The sequence below is a fragment of the Sceloporus occidentalis genome, unplaced genomic scaffold (assembly GCF_023333645.1).
Source record: "Sceloporus occidentalis isolate IW3139 unplaced genomic scaffold, rSceOcc1.0.p SCAF_10, whole genome shotgun sequence".
NCBI classification, from domain to species: domain Eukaryota; kingdom Metazoa; phylum Chordata; class Lepidosauria; order Squamata; family Phrynosomatidae; genus Sceloporus; species Sceloporus occidentalis.
The window spans coordinates 10104772-10122197 of record NW_028316990.1 but is presented as its reverse complement, the minus strand read 5'-3'; the positions used below and the strand labels follow the sequence as shown (position 1 = coordinate 10122197).

Here is a 17426-nt window from a genome sequence, read left to right as displayed (position 1 = left end):
CTGTACTTCTATTTCCAATACACACACACACACATACATACATACATACATACATAGGGCTCGATCCAGCAGCACTTAGGGCTTCATATTCATTTCAAAGGGGGATTATCATCCTCAATGTACTTCTCTTACTAAAGTGAACAGCATTTAAAGAAGCTTCACTGTGTGTGCCTAACTACCTTTTCTTTTTGATCACATTAAAAGAAGAAAAATATTCCTCTGACCAGGCTTTGATTAGGTTTTGGCAGAGAGCCTATATTGCAAAGCATAGCCCCTGCAGTAGCTGGTGGAGAGGAGGGGAGATTGGAGAAGTGCCTGGCTGTGTACCCAACAACATGATCGCCTGAGACCCACTGTGGCCCTCTGGAAGTCTTGGTGGAGGATTTAATCAGTCTCCTTCTAGCGAGGAGGACATTGCCAGATGTTTCTCTGATCCACCTAGCCCTCCACTAGCTACAGATTGGCTGTGGAGGGAAGGGCTATCAGAAGAGTGAGCTTGGGGAGGCTTTGGTCATTTCAGGGGCAAGAGGAGAATACCAGCCTCTGCAATGACCAAAAAAGGCCATATGTTGGTGTATGGTGGACTTACGCTTCCACATATCACTGACAGGATGCCGGCCTTTGCGTGGTTATTGCAGTACCCACATTACAGCATAACCTCAGCATCCTTGTGATGGGGTAGAAAGACTTGCTGCTAAAAAAAGCAAAAGAATCCCATCACTGAATTCAAGCAGCCCCTTTGCTAGCCAATACCAGAGTCATTTATTTATACACATCAGAGTCTCTTAGATCTGGCAGAAGAGAGACTATGCAGAACATTAGGCTTCAGTCTTGCACCAACTTACCTGGAAATTCATCTCACTGAACTTAGTAGGACTGGCTACTGAGTAAATATGCATGCCACCATGCCATTTGGACTTCAGGAACTGAACTTACTTTCAAAATTAGGGATGGGAATTGTGTGGTGCTCTGGATGTTGCTGCTGGACTTCAATTCCCATCATTCCTTAAAATTGGCTTTGCTGGAAAGGGCTGCTAGGAACTGCAGTCCAACCACATCCAGAGGGCTGCATGATTCTCACCCCAATGCCAGATGAACACCACTGCATAGCCTGTAAACACTGTCTAATTCTTGTGTCCTATTGTGCCCATTTTGGAACCTACAGGGCATACACAAACATTTTTCACTCTTATTTTGTCCTCTTAGTCTCTAGGTGCTTTTACCAGCTGCGTGGAACAGAAGTTAACACCAGAGTACAGGTCATGTTGCATGGGAAAGGCTCCCCAATTGAATCCCAAAAGGCTTTTCAGCATCTTAAAACAACTACTCTGGAGAGTTTCTTTCTAAGTAGCTTTGCAAAGTGATATTTTAAGTATGGAACTGGCATAACAAAATAACATAAGCTAAAGTCACTATTCCTTTAGATAAGCTTTTCCTCTCATATATTTACTAACTCAAAAATATGGATATGAAAAATATTATCACAAATACAAAGAGAATGTAAAATAAGCCCGCTATTTGATTAGGGGCCACGAGAATAAACAATATTCTAATCCCACTGGATAATACTTAGATCCAAAGATTCCCCTGTATGAGCAGAAAGTATTTTGTATCTGGTTGAGGGATGTGACTGATTTTTCAGGCAACTTTAGATGCACTGTGCATGCGCAGACAGACCCATGTGCAACCTGATTGGGAACCCATGATGCACTGATGCCTGTCTTTAAGGGCCATGGGGTCTGCAGCAGAGGGAGGAACCTGCAACAGGCATACATCCACATAAGTAAAAAGGTTTCCCCTCCTGTTCTTTGGATCTAAGCCTTTATCTCTAAACTGAGATGCAATTAAGTGAGGGGCATGAAGTGGAAAAGATGAAAAACCACCACCCAGGCATGACTTCATACAACTTGTGTGCGGGCACACACCCACACACACATACACACACCCAACCGAGAAGCACACAGCAAAACAGGATTAGAGATTTATTTCTGAAAAATCAAATACAGGACTGAAGTGACATGGAACACATACTTAGATCAGCATCTCTTAACATTTTAGTAAGTGTTAATATAAAGATCAAAATCAGCTGTCTTTAATTGATGGAGAGGGTGAAACAGAAGTAGGCGAAGTGTAGACTTAGCTCCTGTACTGTTGAGGAAGACATGGAAGAGCCGATCTTAGCTTCAAGGTTTATGCTTTTAGCATTAAGTTTTATCGACAAGCTTCCTATGCGCTAACTAGGTTCCAAAGGAAAATGACAGACAGCTGTTCCAGGACTGGTTAATTCAATGCCAGATAACCATCCTAGAAAACAGTTCTAATGCCACAAATGTACACCTTGTGTTAGCGTAAGAAACCACTGAACTTAGTTCCACATATCAGCTCTCCTTTACTTCTGAGTGAGAACCTGAGCTGAACTCTTATGAAAAAGTCAAGATAATGTTTTTAGTGGTTTTTAAAAATATATGTTGATAGAACGTAAAGGCAGATACCAACCCATTTCCTGCTTTCAGGTTGCTTTTGTTGTCCGTGCTGAGCTGAGAAAGGACATAATGAGGCGCTTTGGCACTGTCAGCATCAAAGATATCCATGGTTGACTCTTCACAATCCCGCCGTTTGATCCCCGGCCTTTGCTTTGGATTTCTTTTACGTGATTTACGCGGCACCTCAGTGTTATCATTGTAGGAACTGGTGCTCATGTTACTGAAGTTGGAGGGGGAATCCTCCACCCACATACTGCAGCTCTGCTCGGACTCCAATCCGCACCCCTCGTCCTGGCAGGACATCTGGCTGTTGTCCAGCAGATCCTCTGGTGGCGGCGAGATGTACAGGACTGTGTCCCTCTTCGGTGTGGACAGTTGCTGCTGCTGGACTGTGTTATTGGTTAACTGCTTGTCACTTACCCCTCTGTTACTTACCCCCATGGCTGAGGAGCAGCTCTCCACTTGCATAGCTTTGCTGTCAGTAACTGAGGTAGAGTAAATGGTGGGGCTGGAAGAGGTGGTAAAGGAGCTGCAAGCACCGCCCATGGAGGAAGAGGAGGGAGCTGAAGAAGCATCTGCGGTGTACAATTCAGAAGTAAATACAGGGTACATGATCCCAACTGTGCTGGCTATAGCAGTCCCTTTGAAATAATGTGATTGGTGGACTAATTTCTTTCCCCCAAATGAATGTTTTAGAATTTGGCTTGCTTTTTCAAATGTAAACACTTCAAGCGACAAAGGCTTAAGCAACACAGTGATATTCAGAAACAGTGTCCAAATGGGAGCTTCATTTTTGTGCGTGTGGCAATCAGATTTTTTAAAAAATGTCCATTAAGTCATACAAAGGCTGCAAGCAAACAAGGGCGCTTTTATTGCCTCAGCTGGTTTATCAATTTAAGCCATTTTCTACAAAATGATAGAAATCCCAATGCAAGATATAGCGCTTTTAGGCCACATTTCAATGCCAATCGTTGAGCAATTTTTTTTCCTCTCCAAAAATGGGACTGTGCTTAGCCACAAAGTATTAAAATAAGTTTCTAACCTATGAAGCAGAGAACTACAGGTCATTTTTAATGCAGACACTCCCTGCTTCAGAGGCAAATCCTGGAATAAAAATATGAGAAAATAAATGAGAAGAGAGCTGCTTATTATTCCAGATATCCATTACAAAATGAGAAATGAAATATAAAAATAACTTAATCACAATAAAATGGATCTGGTATCAATCACTGCTTATGGCTTTTCAAAAATAATTCAGCTAAGATTTGAAATCCTAGCATGTTGGGAACTGAAAGGCAAGAAGGGACCCTAAAAATGGGTTAGCTAAAGATCTCCAAAAGGGAAGCGTTTGAGACCCCAGAGTGGTTGGCAAGAGAGGCAGAGCCCTGTATGTCAAGAGAATAAACAAGCTGAAGGATGGCAGCTAAATAATTCTGCCAGAAAGCACAGCAGATCAACTAATATTTAGAGATCTCTTTGAGACTATAAGAGTCGGTAGGACTTCCTGAAAGAAGAGCCAGGAAGTGTTCTTCCATATAAGATTATTAACAGCTCAGTAAGCCTCCACAAGAACGCTCTCAGAGTCAAAGCAAGTCTGCTGAATTAAGTGAAAGACTCTCTTTGCATATGTATATGCCTCCCAGTTGGCTGCCCACTTATGGCGACCCCCATGAATTTCATAGGGTTTTCTTAGGCAAGGAATACGCAGAAGTGGTTTTGCTACTCTCTTTCCTCTGAAATACAGCCTACAGCACCTGGTATCCTTTGGCGGTCTCTCATCCAAGTACTAACCAGGGCTGAACCTCTTAGCTGGTGCCTTTAGGGAGAATATTACTGCAGCTTAAATTGATACAGCAACCATTCCAGAATACTCAGCTAACTAGTAGCTCCATTGACAGTAACACCTATTGAAGAGAGTAAAAAAGAGGGTATCACTTAAGTTAACAATATGAAAGTGAAGGCATGATGCACTGAAATGAAACAGAATTAGTTCTGTGTAATAAGGTAATTCTAATCATTTCAGATCACTGTGGTATTTTGTTCTGTCTGAATTAACAGATACTATATGCTTATCTTAATCTACAAAATACTGCTATGTTAGGATTGCATTAAGAAACGGCTCAGGAGGTCTCAGAAGAAAAGTTATCAAGTACCATTGCTGTGGAGCCTCCCACCCCATTGCCCACTCCAGTCTTCAGAATAATCTGGAGCCACTGACTGATACCAGTTCCATTTTCTAGCTTGTTTCTTGGCAAACATAGTGTCTGAAATCAGAAGATTCAGTCACTCAAAATTGCATTGTAACTTAAAAACAAAAAACATTTTTTTCAAATCCTTTATATCATGCATTAAATGCAGTGCTTTCCTGAGAAAGAAGTAAAACTTTATTTCAGTAACTATAGTTGCTGATTTGCAGCCACTCTGAGTGAGAACAAGTTGCTACTGGATGTTTGTTTAATCTGCCTTCTGTGAAAAACAGTACTAGCTTCCATTTAGATTTTAAACAGTCACCCACTTTGAAATACACTCCATGTTCGGTATGCACTGTGGAAAGCAATGCATGCAGGAAGGAGGCTGCCATCTTGCATCGCCACGGACAGCGCACTCTGCCCAAAGGAAGCCCATGCAGAAGATGGCCATCTTTGGTTTTCTGCTCATGGCAAAGATGGCCACACAAAGGGATAAGCAAGCAGGGAGGGCTGCCCCAAAGGGCAAGAGGGCTCAGCCACCAAGCCTGGCATGTTTTGTTCAATGGATAATGTTGGTTAAAGAGGCCAGGTCTGGAAACAAAGCATCAGTGTGCTTAGCCAAAATGGAAGACATTAGCATTTTCATACCAGCCCAAGCTGGGGCATTATGCCAAGCAAGTTTAATACCTTACAGGGGAAATCTGTATGAAATGAAAGCCAATAGTTCCTACATTTTAAAACATTAGCACAAAGCAAAATAGCCAGGAGCACATGTCACAAATGGTAACCTGTCCTAATTGGAATTCCTTCCAATTAGTATTGCTTTAAGGGCAATTGGAAAGAAATAGGATTGCGCTCTCCTAGGGACCATCAGTTCCCTGCTTTTCACTTGCCAACCCTATGCTTTAGTCGTACGTGCTGCAACTAAGGAAGACCAGGGCTAGTTAAACAATTGCTTGGTTTATTTCATTTGACTTGTTCCAAGTTATAACTGATGGTTTCCAAAGCTTAAAAAACGTAAGCAAATTTAGTCACACCTGTTAAGAAGAACCAATTCTGTGACCAGACAGAGAGATTAAGTGTAAGTAACCTGGGGCTGACCTCCTATTGCTGTACTTGGAAGTCTGGAGGCAGACTTCCTACTTTTGAAGGCGAATAAGATTCAGCAATTGTTCGGTGCGTTACTGGTTTTTCAAATAAATGTAAACACGATGTGAAGCCATGCGAGCCTCAGAGTTTAAAATGGAGTGGAAAATTCTTCAGTGGTCATACTCTGCACTGAAGCAGTCTTGAAGTAACTTAGGAACAAAAGTACTTCATCAGAGTCAGGACAGCCAGCGTACTATTTGTCCTTCCCCAAAAGTACCAGCCATGTCCAAACAAGAGAAAATGGACTTAATCTAGGAAGGTGGTCCCCAAAAGGTTACTGAGGCACATCTCACTCAGCAACTTTAACCTAAAGAGCTCCCTCTTGATACATTCCTCTTTTACTTCCAGGACAGAAATCATTCTCTCGAACTCACGAGACACAGCCCAATAAGCACAAACTCAGTCCTGGGGGAGGGTTGGATATTTTTTTTTTACTGTATTTTGTGAAATACAAGTAATACAGACTAGCAAGAATCAGTTACATCTTAAAGCCGTTTGAGAATTACAATCGCAAGCCAGCTTTGTTTTATGACAGCCTTTGGGGGCATGGTGACAAGACCAGCAATGCACAGCATCAGTGGAAGTCATTTGATAAAATTCAGCTCATCCAAGACTTGAAGGAGAAATCACACTGGAAATTTAAAGCCCTTTGAGCTCCCATTGTCATCAGTATTCCCAAGAACACACAGCATGCTTCCTCAGCTTGGCTGGCACTGCCCAGAGGGTTATTCTCCTTCAGCTTTGTGTTAGGAAAGGCAACAGCCCAGGACCAGCCCCAGTTTATCTCCCTGCTCATGCATGCACTAGCAGCTTTTAACACTTCGTTTTTATGGCAGTGAGGAAGAGGTTTTAAAAGCCTGTCCTCTGAATCAGAGCTGAGCAGGTGGCTTGTCAAAAGGGTTATGAGTTACCGGCTCCGTATTAACTTTCTAGAACGGTGGGAGACTGTAAGATCTTAAGCTCTTCTACTGTCTTTGTCCATCAGCCCAGTGCTAGCTAGCCATGTAGGAATTTGTTATCTTTAGGCTGAGCTTAAATGAAGCCATTTCTTTTCTCTAAGAGACTTCTGTCAGTCTCTCAATGGACCCCTTCAGGGCCACAGGGCTTTTCAAAGTGGAGCAGAACATCTGTCTAGAAAACATAAAGCAATGGAGTGGCAGCTTACCCTTTCCACTCAGTGGAAAGCATTAGAGATCGAAAGCCAACCTTTTCTCCATTTCTAGCCCTCTTTGTGCAAAGCACAACTGTGAGCAAGCAGCCAATGGCAGAGCCTAGCCCACTTGCTCCTTGCTGTCCAGGAAAGAGAATGCAAAGGATGTGCATTCAAGAACACAGGGGTGAATGCCTGGGATCTCTGATAGGTCCAGTCCCCAGAAGCGTATCCCCCAGAAGGGTTGGTCATTCCTGAACCTTGCGTGTTTTGCTCTTGGCAGCCTCTGCTCCCAGGGCTGCCCAAGTCTTTCTATGGGTTAATTTATGAAGGACTAGTGAACACAGAGGCACAGTTCAGGAGCAGAGTCAGAAGGAAATGAACCCTTGGCTTGTCAAAGGCAGATCAGTGTGGACCGGGACATACAAAGTGGCTGCAAACCTGCTTCCGACACCTTCCATCTCACTTTTGAGCTTTCTACTTTTCTTCAGCTTCACTTATTGATGTCAAGTCAAGAACTTTATTATCAGAGTTTAACTTCAGTCAATTCACTATTTATAAATGAAACAAAAACAAAGAAAGGAAAGAGACTTATGAAGAAGTCTGAAAACAAGACCGACCTACACCCTGGGTGAGATTGGATGGGTTAAGTGTCTCTGGTACTATTTGTCTTCACTACTGACAGACACTGTCACACAACCCACCACACGATGCCTGTCTCTGAATGGCGGAGCTAGAATGCAAGTTAAGTGTATTAATAGAGAAAACAACTAGCATCCCAGCAAATATCATAAAGCAATCCAACTTACTTTAAAAGGTTCAAGGCAAATTCAAAGTAGCTTGGTTACTTACATTAACCCCCAAACCATTTAAAAAATCTCCCTTACGTTCTCATGCCAAAACAATTAACAGAATAAAGACAGGACTCAGTCTGCACTGACAGACAGAAAATCTATCATTATACTCATGTTCGCAGATGCACAAGTGGTTATTTCTTACCTGGAACTTTTGCTGAGTGTTTCATGTTCACCAGTTCAGACCAGAAGGCCTGACACCTCAGAACAACCAACCAGCAAGCCTGAACTCAAGACCTTTGCCTTTCTCCCACTTGCAACCCCAAGACCCAAAGCAGATGAATAAAGTTACAGTGTCTTGGCTGGTCAGATGTAATACTCTCACAAATGGGAAATGTCTGACCTATCAGGCCCAGGCACTCCAAACCATTCTGCTCTGTTTTGTGTATTTTACAATAGACATAGAGCCACTACAGCTGCCATTTTCTGAAGTTAGTAAGGGACATGGAATGCTTGCCTTAAGAAAGCACTGCAACTACTGCTAGTGGAAGCAAAAACCAACAAGGAATAAATATGCTGAAAGCAACAGCTGCTACACAACAACTGTGTTTGCTACAAGTTAGGGAATGACATTTTTAAAGCAACTAAATAAAACTGGAAACTTTACCAGAATCACCTTCTAACTCTGGATGCTCAAGGATGTACTCTGGCATCACGCAGGTTGTACCCAAAGGAAAGGAATAAATTCCAGGATTTACAAAGACCATCTAGAGCAGGTCTATGTCCACCCACTTCTGCTTTAAATGGCCATGAAGTAACAATACCCACATTTCCTCTGTGCTAAAGGGGACATATGCCCCATATGACAGAGGCTGTCATTTTTGGTCAGAATATTTTATGATGACATGCCAACTGATTAGGGGGAAAAATCAGTTTCACTATCAACTCAGAATCTATGCCAAGAATGAAAAGTAAATTGTATTAGATTTGAATTTAAGTCACGCTTGTAGTAAAACCACGGAGGCCACAGGAGTAAGTATGAGTAATGGACTGGAAACTGCCTCGCCTTCTTGATGCTGTTGAATTATGACTCCCAGCACAGGCAATGGTGAAGAAAGCTGGGAGCTGCAATCCAACAATAACTGGAGGGCTGCACAATTCTCAATGCCTCTCAGTGGGTCTACGACTCTATGCAAGATTTCAGCCTGGATCCAAGGGAACCATTTGATCTGATACACTCATATCATATATAGTTACATAAGTTGCTTTGTAAAGACCTCAAGGACAGTCAGAAAGAGCTGGGGCAAATGTTAGAGCCATTCTGATACCAACATGGTGTCATTCTCCATGGTCTGGACAGAGACTCTGAGGATGAGCACCCAGCAGGGGGGACACCAGGCCCCACATTGGGAAAGCTAGACTTGACACTAGCCAGCTGACCAGATCTGTCACCCCCCACATTGGCACCTCCTTAACCTTACCACAACGCTGGGACAAGCCACTATCACCTCTCAGGAACCAGTCTACCAATGCCAATTGTGTGCCTGGCAGAAGGGCCAGGCCAGGGAGTTCTCCCATCATTACCTTCTGCTTGGTGGGAAAGGCCGGTGGTATCAGACCCCACAGCTTGCCTCCGGCCATCCTCAGACCCCTTGGTACCGCACTTTCTTGCTGCTACCCCCCCGCCCCGGCTCTTACCAGCATCCTAAACACAACCAAGAGGAATTCCCATTGCTGAGAATTATAATCATAGAAGCATCAGGTTACAAAGCACTTACACCTTGGTTTGGGTTCTCTCAGACACAAAGGTGGTGCTGGTTCTATCAGGGCCAATCTGGCTTCGAGAGAGGGGTGCTTCCTTCCACATTAGCTACACAGCGAGAAGATTCTCAAAGAAACAGAGGACAATCTGACAATTCAGCATTGCTAGTTGGTTGGATTGATGAAGGAATGACTTCAGTGTTCGGACTCATGAATATGAAACACCCATTTCTGTCTCAAAATAATCAAATGTGCTCTTTCTAAGACCATTTACCAAGACTCAGTTTTAAAGTGGTTTAGACAGTTTTGCAAATGGTAAAACAAACAGTCAAAGCAGAACTAGCAGTCTGTTCCTGCAGGCCCTCATACCTGAGATCAGCCAATCCTGTTCCTCCAGAAACCTGAAGTTAACTGCAGCAAATCTTTATGTAACCCATTTATGTGTCTCAGAACCTCAGATCAAAGCATTGAAAGGAAAACCTGGGGCAATCTGATTTGCAGCCAGATACTGTGTCAGCCTGTGGCTAGAGAAGCAGGGAACAAATGAAGTTAAGCCTTAAATAAGGAAACTATTTTTTCACCAGCCCTGGCTTCTTAATCTAGTCACTGGCACCAGTAGAGGAACTGCGTCAGAGAGCTTGACTGGGGGAGAGAAGAGGGGAGGCTTCGCATGAAGCCAAAATATAGGACACCACTTTAGTTCTTCATTAAAGAACTGCACTCAGATTTTTAAAAAGGTCAACCAATCATCTATGGTTTTAAAACACCTATTGCATCAGGAAAAACAAAAGAGAATATAAGATATGTATAAAAAACAATGAAGAGGGTTGGTTTTAGGATATAAAGGAATGGGCTCTGCTTCGCCGAAGGTCACCTTCCCCTCCCAGAGGCCTGACAATATGGCTGACTGGACTTTCTCCCTGTCTGCCTAGCAGAAGGACTAGGAGGTGAGAAGAGTGGCTCCTGGATACGATCTGAGTCCCCCAAGCGCCCTCCCTGTTCCTGTTGCTATAGCTCCCTGGTTTCTCAACAGCAGGAAGAGTGTCCACAGCCATTCTCTATAAGGCAAGGCCAGGAACAACAGCGCTGCACAGAGAAGGAGCCAGTTTATGCCTTTAAAGTGGAAACTGGCTTGTGTTCCCCTCTGTTTGTCTTTGAAGATTCTCTTAAAACTGGCTGAAGAACAACCAGAGCTACTTCTCCCATCTAAATTCTGGGCTGGTGGGCAAACCCTTCCTCCAATAGAAGAAAAGTGTGTTGGGAAATGGCAAGAGACCTTCACTTGGAAATGGGAACTATTCCTGGGAAGAGTCTCGCCAAGAGAAAGGTGACAGAGCACATTACATGACATGATGACATTCTAGAACTTCTCAGGACAACTCTCTGTTCCATTTGCTTGAAGGAAAGGAGAGTCACATGGATGCCCTGGTTCCAAATTTCAACTGGGATATCAGCTCATCCCATGTCTGGGGCATGGATTCTCTTTGTGTCTTTGTGATTATGAATAGTCATCATCATCATCATCATTGTCGTCGTCGTCATCTCATTTATTTATATCCTGCATTTCTCCTGATAATGGAACCCAAGGCAGCTAACAACATTTAAAACAGTATTAAAGATATTAAATGTATATTACCACTTCAGAAACAATGTAATGAAATGTAGACTGTGGCGATCTGATTTAATTCTTTAGAGTAAGGGCATTTAAACTTTAGTAACATTGAAAGAGAAGTATATTATTCTGAAGATGGATTATTTTGAGAAGATTAAAAAATCTTATGTATTCAAGCAATATAATGCAAGCTACTGATGCTCACAAAACTAGTTTTCTTTTTTCCTTTAATATGAACTATGTTTTGTTCAGTTTTTGTAAGGAAATGGATTGACTGTCAGACACCTGAAGCCCAAAAGTAACAGACACCTAGTTCTCCTTGTCAAGTCCTGCAAACGCTTGAAAATGATTTTAAAATACATAAATTCTACAGTAAAATCTGTGGACTTGAGTTGTTAGCAGTTTTCAAAAGATTTGCAATGGTTATTTACTTTTGACTCAATCAACTTTGAAGTACAAATTGCACAGAATAATTTGTTACTGTTTTATCCAATCTTCACTAACACACAATCTTCACTAATACACAAATAAATCCACAGATTTCATTAGAAAAAAATCATCAAATACATCAGCATTGAGCAGTGCTGTAAAGTTCCTATCCTAGGCTTCAGCCCTGTACTTTCAAACCAAGGGCTTGTCTTCAGTGTTGAACCATACTGAAGAAGACACTAGCAAAGCATAAGGCATCACTTAAATTCCTTAGCTCATTACATTTTGACAGTAGTATTATGTAGAAGCATTTGTCTTTGTACATAAGTGATGTTCTGTTACAAAGATAATAAGCTCAATACGGTCTCTATTAAGAATTTTTGGCCCATGAAGGGAATCAATGAAACTATATTGTCTGGGTGGAGCTCAAGGTGGAGATGTTCTAGATGCAAAGCCAGTGCTCATAAGAGCTTGCCCAAATTAAGCTTGCTCCCAGTAAATACACAGTTCACATTTTTCGTTTTAAACAAAGTGAAAGAAAAAATGCCAAAGGAATGCTTACTTTTTAAAATCTATATGTACTAAATAGTACTAACGAAACCTCTTTATTTAATAAGTTTAAAAGTTATGGGCAGCGGGGGGGGGGGGGGGGAGGGCTAAACATACCTCAGTTTAGCTGGCATCAATTGTCACATTTACACTTTCCAAGTAATTGGGGCTTCAAACAACAAGTAACACGCTTTAACCATAACCTGGTGGGTAGGCGTGAGGTAAGAATTTGTTTTCATGCAGTAGAAGAGAAACCACAAGACCAGAACATCACTGCAAAGTTTATTTGTTGACCTGACTAGTAAATCTGTCTTTTCTGACACATTTAACATTTAATTTCCATTGCAAACTGGAATGTGCTAAGTTACTATATATTCCAAAAGAATACATCTGAGGACCAGAGCACTGCCATTAGGGCAAAGGATGAACAGTCCAGTATGCCTTTTGCCCACCCCTGTTTTGTTATTTCAAGAGTAAAACTTTCCCAGCACTGCTCATGATGACAGTAACATCCTTGTGCGTTTAAGAGCTTGTTTGATGAAAGAGAAGTACTTACCAGCAGCAACTACACCGGGCGGGGGTGAGCCTGCCTCGCCGCCACTTGTTTGACTCATGGATGCGGCCGAGAGTTCTCTGGAAGGGGGCAACTGCAGCTCCTTGGGGAGAAGGTCATAGACAGATTCTAGGGAGAAAAAAAAGAAGTGCATTTATATCCATGAAAGCTCATGAAAAGAGAAAAACCTATTAGTCTTAAACGCGCTGTCACATTTTTTCCCTCCTCATTCCTGCCTCCCTCCTTTTTATTTTTATTACAGTGATTGCTATCGGTTTCATTTATCCCGCCTCTCCTCAGAATTGCTCAGGAAAGTTAACATGCCACATAAACGCACACCTAAATCTCCAGTTGCAGATGTCTAAAACCACAGGGTACAAATGTCCACTTAAGTACAATAAAAGCCATGTACACAAGTAACAATAAAAGACAAGTCAAGCACTTCCTTATTCTGCACAAGCTTCTAGAAACGGATAAGTTTTTAACTGGCAAGAATTCAGGAGACAACCAGATCTCAAACACAAGGCAGTTCCATAACCGAGGAACCACTCATGGACTAGATGATTGTCATCATTCAAATAATACGCCATACACAGTGGCAGAAAATGTCAACAAATTCCTGTGGTGCAGTGGTTAAATGCCAGTCCTGCAGCCACTCACTCACAGCCACAAGGTTGTGAGTTCGAGACCAGGCAGGGGCTCAGGGTCAACTCAGCCTGGCATCCTTCCCTAGCTTGATAAAATGAGTCCCCAGCTTGTTGGGGGCAATTAGCTTACACACTTTGTAAACTGCTTCGGGAGTGTTTCAGTGCACTGATAAGCAGTATAGAAATGTATTTGCTGTTGCTATAAAATTACAATTTCTGATAGGTGAAATCAGAACCAAAAGAAGACAAGTAGTGTTGGCATATACCTCAGCAACAGAAATCAAGGCACAAAAACATTTTAGAGTCTGGTGACTACTCAGAACTTAATGGTATACATGGTGCAAGACTAACGGAAGAAAAGCTGTAACAGGGATGCCATTTTGAGTACTAGGACTCTGTAAAATGGGATATAGTAAAAAGCAAAATGCTCCTCCTTGGAAAATGCTTGCAAGACTTCTCATAGATTTTCTGGGTCAGGTTACCTAAGCATCCCACTGAAATAAGCAGTTGCTTACACAACCTTTATTCCTTTTGGTGTCTCCACAGGCAGGAAGAGGGTTCAGGCCACTTCTATTCAAGTTGTGCAACTTGAACATTAAAAACCTGTCAAGATAGATAACTATAATCATAGCAGCCCATTTTTATTCCTTGGTGAGTCTATATTCATCTAGGCCTTGCGTCTCCATGAACAGACACCAATCCTAGTTAAGGTACACGAGGGAAGGATTTGCACAAGAGGCCTCACCTCCAGCCCTAACAAGAAATGCTACTGAACTTCAGCAGAGAGGCGAGCTTCGCAAAGGACTGGATTCTTGTCTGGCTCAAATTTAAATTTGGAACGAACAGTCCATTCAGTTCTTCCTACCTTCTACCTAACTACTAAATACTGTAAGTATTCTCCAGCACAAGTCAGACATTCTCTTCAGGCTTTACAAGTTGAAAGGGAAGCAGTGGAATAAAGCCACACTTGTGACAAAGAGCAATGAAACTAGTTACATAGCTTTTGAACTCTGTCCAGCAGTACTATTGAGTGGGAAGTTGCTCTCCCTTCCCCTTGAGTTATGTGCCGTCGCTACTTATGGGGAAGGAGAGGTGAGTTTTCGCCCCCTGGCCAAGATCTTAGAATATTCCAAAAACTGCTCCTATCAGGCACAAAATTCACCCATCCGTCTATGTGTGCAACAGCATAGAGATCACAAATAATTTAACATAAATCTTATTTTTGTGTATAGAGAGATCTCACTGAAAGAAAGAGGTTGGCAGCAGGAGCTTTCCTAGACTTAAGTCTACTTCCTCAGATGCATCTAGATGCAATAATAATAATAATAATATGTAGGGAGATCTTGCAGCATCTTTGGGACTCACTGGGACAAAGACATTAGCAGCAGGAGCTTTCCTAGACTTAAGTCTACTTCCTCAGATGCATCTGGTGGAGTGGAAAACCAGGGGGCTTTAATTAATTTTTGTGATTAAAATTGCCTCAATTTAGAACCAAGCCACCATGAAAGCTGGATCCAAACACTAAAATAATTCCCTAGTGAGAAAGATGAGTGGCAACTTTAATTTGAACAAGAATCTTTCTATTTATTATTCAAAGTCACATTTTGCAGAAACCAGGTTCAAGAGAATGTAGCCAAACCACTAGACAAACGCATGCTTAGAAAACAAGAGCAAGGTTAGGGTTTTACGCACATCTTACAATTCAGTACAACTCAGTCACAAATGCAAAGAAGTACAGTAATATGGTGGTCAGGCAACTGCTGGAAGCAAAGTATTGCCTGAAAAGGACACGATGGTACCATTTCAGTGGCTTAGCTTGGCCTTACTCAGGAGCCAAAGCAATGCCCCAATGTTTTGCAGTTACAGAAGATTGTATTATAAGGTTTACAACATTTGTGGACCCTTAGCAGGCCAAGAACCTAATTAAATTAAAGATTAAAAAGGAAAAGCACTTCATTCGGTGCAGGGAGTTCACTAGTGCATGGTATGTGAATAGCCACTACTTAAAATGGTTTCGGTGTTTTAAGTATTTCATTCTCAATTAGCAAAATGTTATCAGTGGCCAATCTTTATTAACAAATGCTGAAAACAACTGTTTTGGAACGTTCACCCTTTCAACCGTTCCTGTGATGTGTAACGCAGCATTCCTGTAAACTTGGGTCTCGAGTGGCAACTCCAATGGAAAACCGTCCATGGCATGCCTGCTGCACATTAGCTTTCTATAAATCATAATGGCCAAGAATATCTGGCAAGGTTAAAGACATATTGCTATAGCATTGCTTGATAAATTAAACACTTATATCCAGGCAGCTACATTAAAAAGGTACAATGTCTGTCATATGCACAGCTGATAAAAATAGGACCAAAGCTTCATATTGAGCTAGTATCACCAAATATGAATTTAATCAGTTTCCAGACAGGGAGCTATTAATCTGTGGCAGTAAAACCATGAAAAATTAATAGAGCGCTTAAAAAAATAAACTTCATTTGGCACAAACCTTTATGGACTACATCTGATTCAGTGGGCTGCATTTTTAAACTGATAAATTGTCGTATCAAACGTACAATCATCTTTTGTCACCACAATGCTTAGGATAGTTCCTTCCTGATATGTCCAAGACTGCCAAAATCTTTATTGCCACACACCTCTCTTTGAAACAAGGCCCAGAGTTCTCCCTTTATACTTCCACTTCCAAGTAAGTACCCCAACTATTCTTTCCCATTATTGTCCTTCTTTATGTATGTCCTTCTTCTGAAATGTAAAGCTCTTCTAGGTTGGAAACAGAATCTGAAATTCAGGGTCAAGAAATACATTTGACCCACACAACCATCTCCTATCTCTACCTTCTCTAATTTCTTATAATGTGCTTCCATTGCAAGTTTACTTGCTGTGATGGGCTATATGCCCTAAAAATAAGCTATATATTTCAGCATAAACAAGGCACACGGTCTGAATACAATTATGTCATGAGGGAGTACCAGAGAAAGCCAATTCGTCTGTATTAACGAAGACCAAGAGAGCTGCCTAAAAGCCAATGGAGTCTAGCTTTTGCTGCATGGATGCTCACTGGACTAACGAACAAGAGCTTAGCAAGGGAACATTAAACCCATTTATCTTCAAGCCAATGACTTCAAGCTCTAGTGCAGAAACTCATTTTAACACTTCACTTTTCTTTGCTGGAGCAAGAAACTATGGTTTACTATGAACGTACTATTGTGCATTCTACCTTTTCAAGGCACCTGAACGCTTCACTAAGAATGGTTTTCACAACAAATAAAACAAAACGCTGTTCCAGCTAAATGCCTAGCAGGCATGTGAAAAGGCATGCGCAGCAAGAAAGCCACTTTGAGGAAGGGGGACAAGTGCCTCCGCGGGTGGCTTTTAAGATGAAACAAGATGCTAAAAAGATCTGAAGCTTCCCATTTCTCTTTCTACACATTTCTAGCCCTTAAGTCATTCAGACACTTCTGTATATCATACAGTTCTTTATTAATTGAGGTATTTGTTTTATCGCCTCTCAGCCTGGAGTCGACGCATAACAATGAGAAACAAGTTAAAAATAAACGCTTTAAAAACAAACTACAACTAATTTACGAAACAGTTTTTAAAAATATACACACAACTAGATTGATGAGAAAACCGCCCAGGTTTTAAGAAGCAAATGTCACCCGAGAAGAGGAGGCTTGGCTAGCAGCCAGAAGAGCAAGAGGCAGGGAAGGAGCTAGACTTCCCCCAGAAGAGAGTTCATTCTGGTTGGCTTCTAAAGATTTTTATTAAACATCAACACAACCACACCTTACAAAAGAACCAACTAAACTAAACAACTAAACTAAACTAAACTAGGCAATAGTTACAGTTCTAACTTTCCACCCCTGATGGATACATTCCTCTATTCCTATACAGTGCTTCCTTTATATGCAAATATAGTTATGCTCCGACGACATGCAAATTCTGCTTCCTTTATGAAACCTAAAACTGATATCCTAGCCGGAGTAGGTGGGATATAAATAAAAGTTGTTTTTGTTCTAATAATAATAATAACAACAACAATTTATTATTTTTATTATTATTAAACTTTATTTCTAAAGCGCTGTAATTATACACAGCGC

At 41.6% G+C, this 17426-nt stretch overlaps 1 protein-coding gene across 4 annotated transcripts in view; it reads right to left on the bottom strand.

The window, feature by feature from the left end:
• NFAT5 (nuclear factor of activated T cells 5) overlaps positions 1 to 17426 on the bottom strand; it is a 62027-nt gene that overhangs the window by 19302 nt on the left and 25299 nt on the right. For 3 of the 4 annotated variants that reach the window (XM_089476782.1, XM_089476780.1, XM_089476781.1), the window contains exons 2-3: positions 12673 to 12798; positions 2497 to 3058 (exon numbers count right to left, since the gene is read on the bottom strand). In XM_089476782.1, the coding sequence (XP_089332908.1) occupies positions 2497 to 3058; positions 12673 to 12798 (688 nt within the window). Of the gene's footprint in view, positions 1 to 2496; positions 3059 to 3525; positions 3588 to 12672; positions 12799 to 17426 lie in introns of those variants that run through there. The other variant, XM_089476783.1, reaches the window with a different exon arrangement.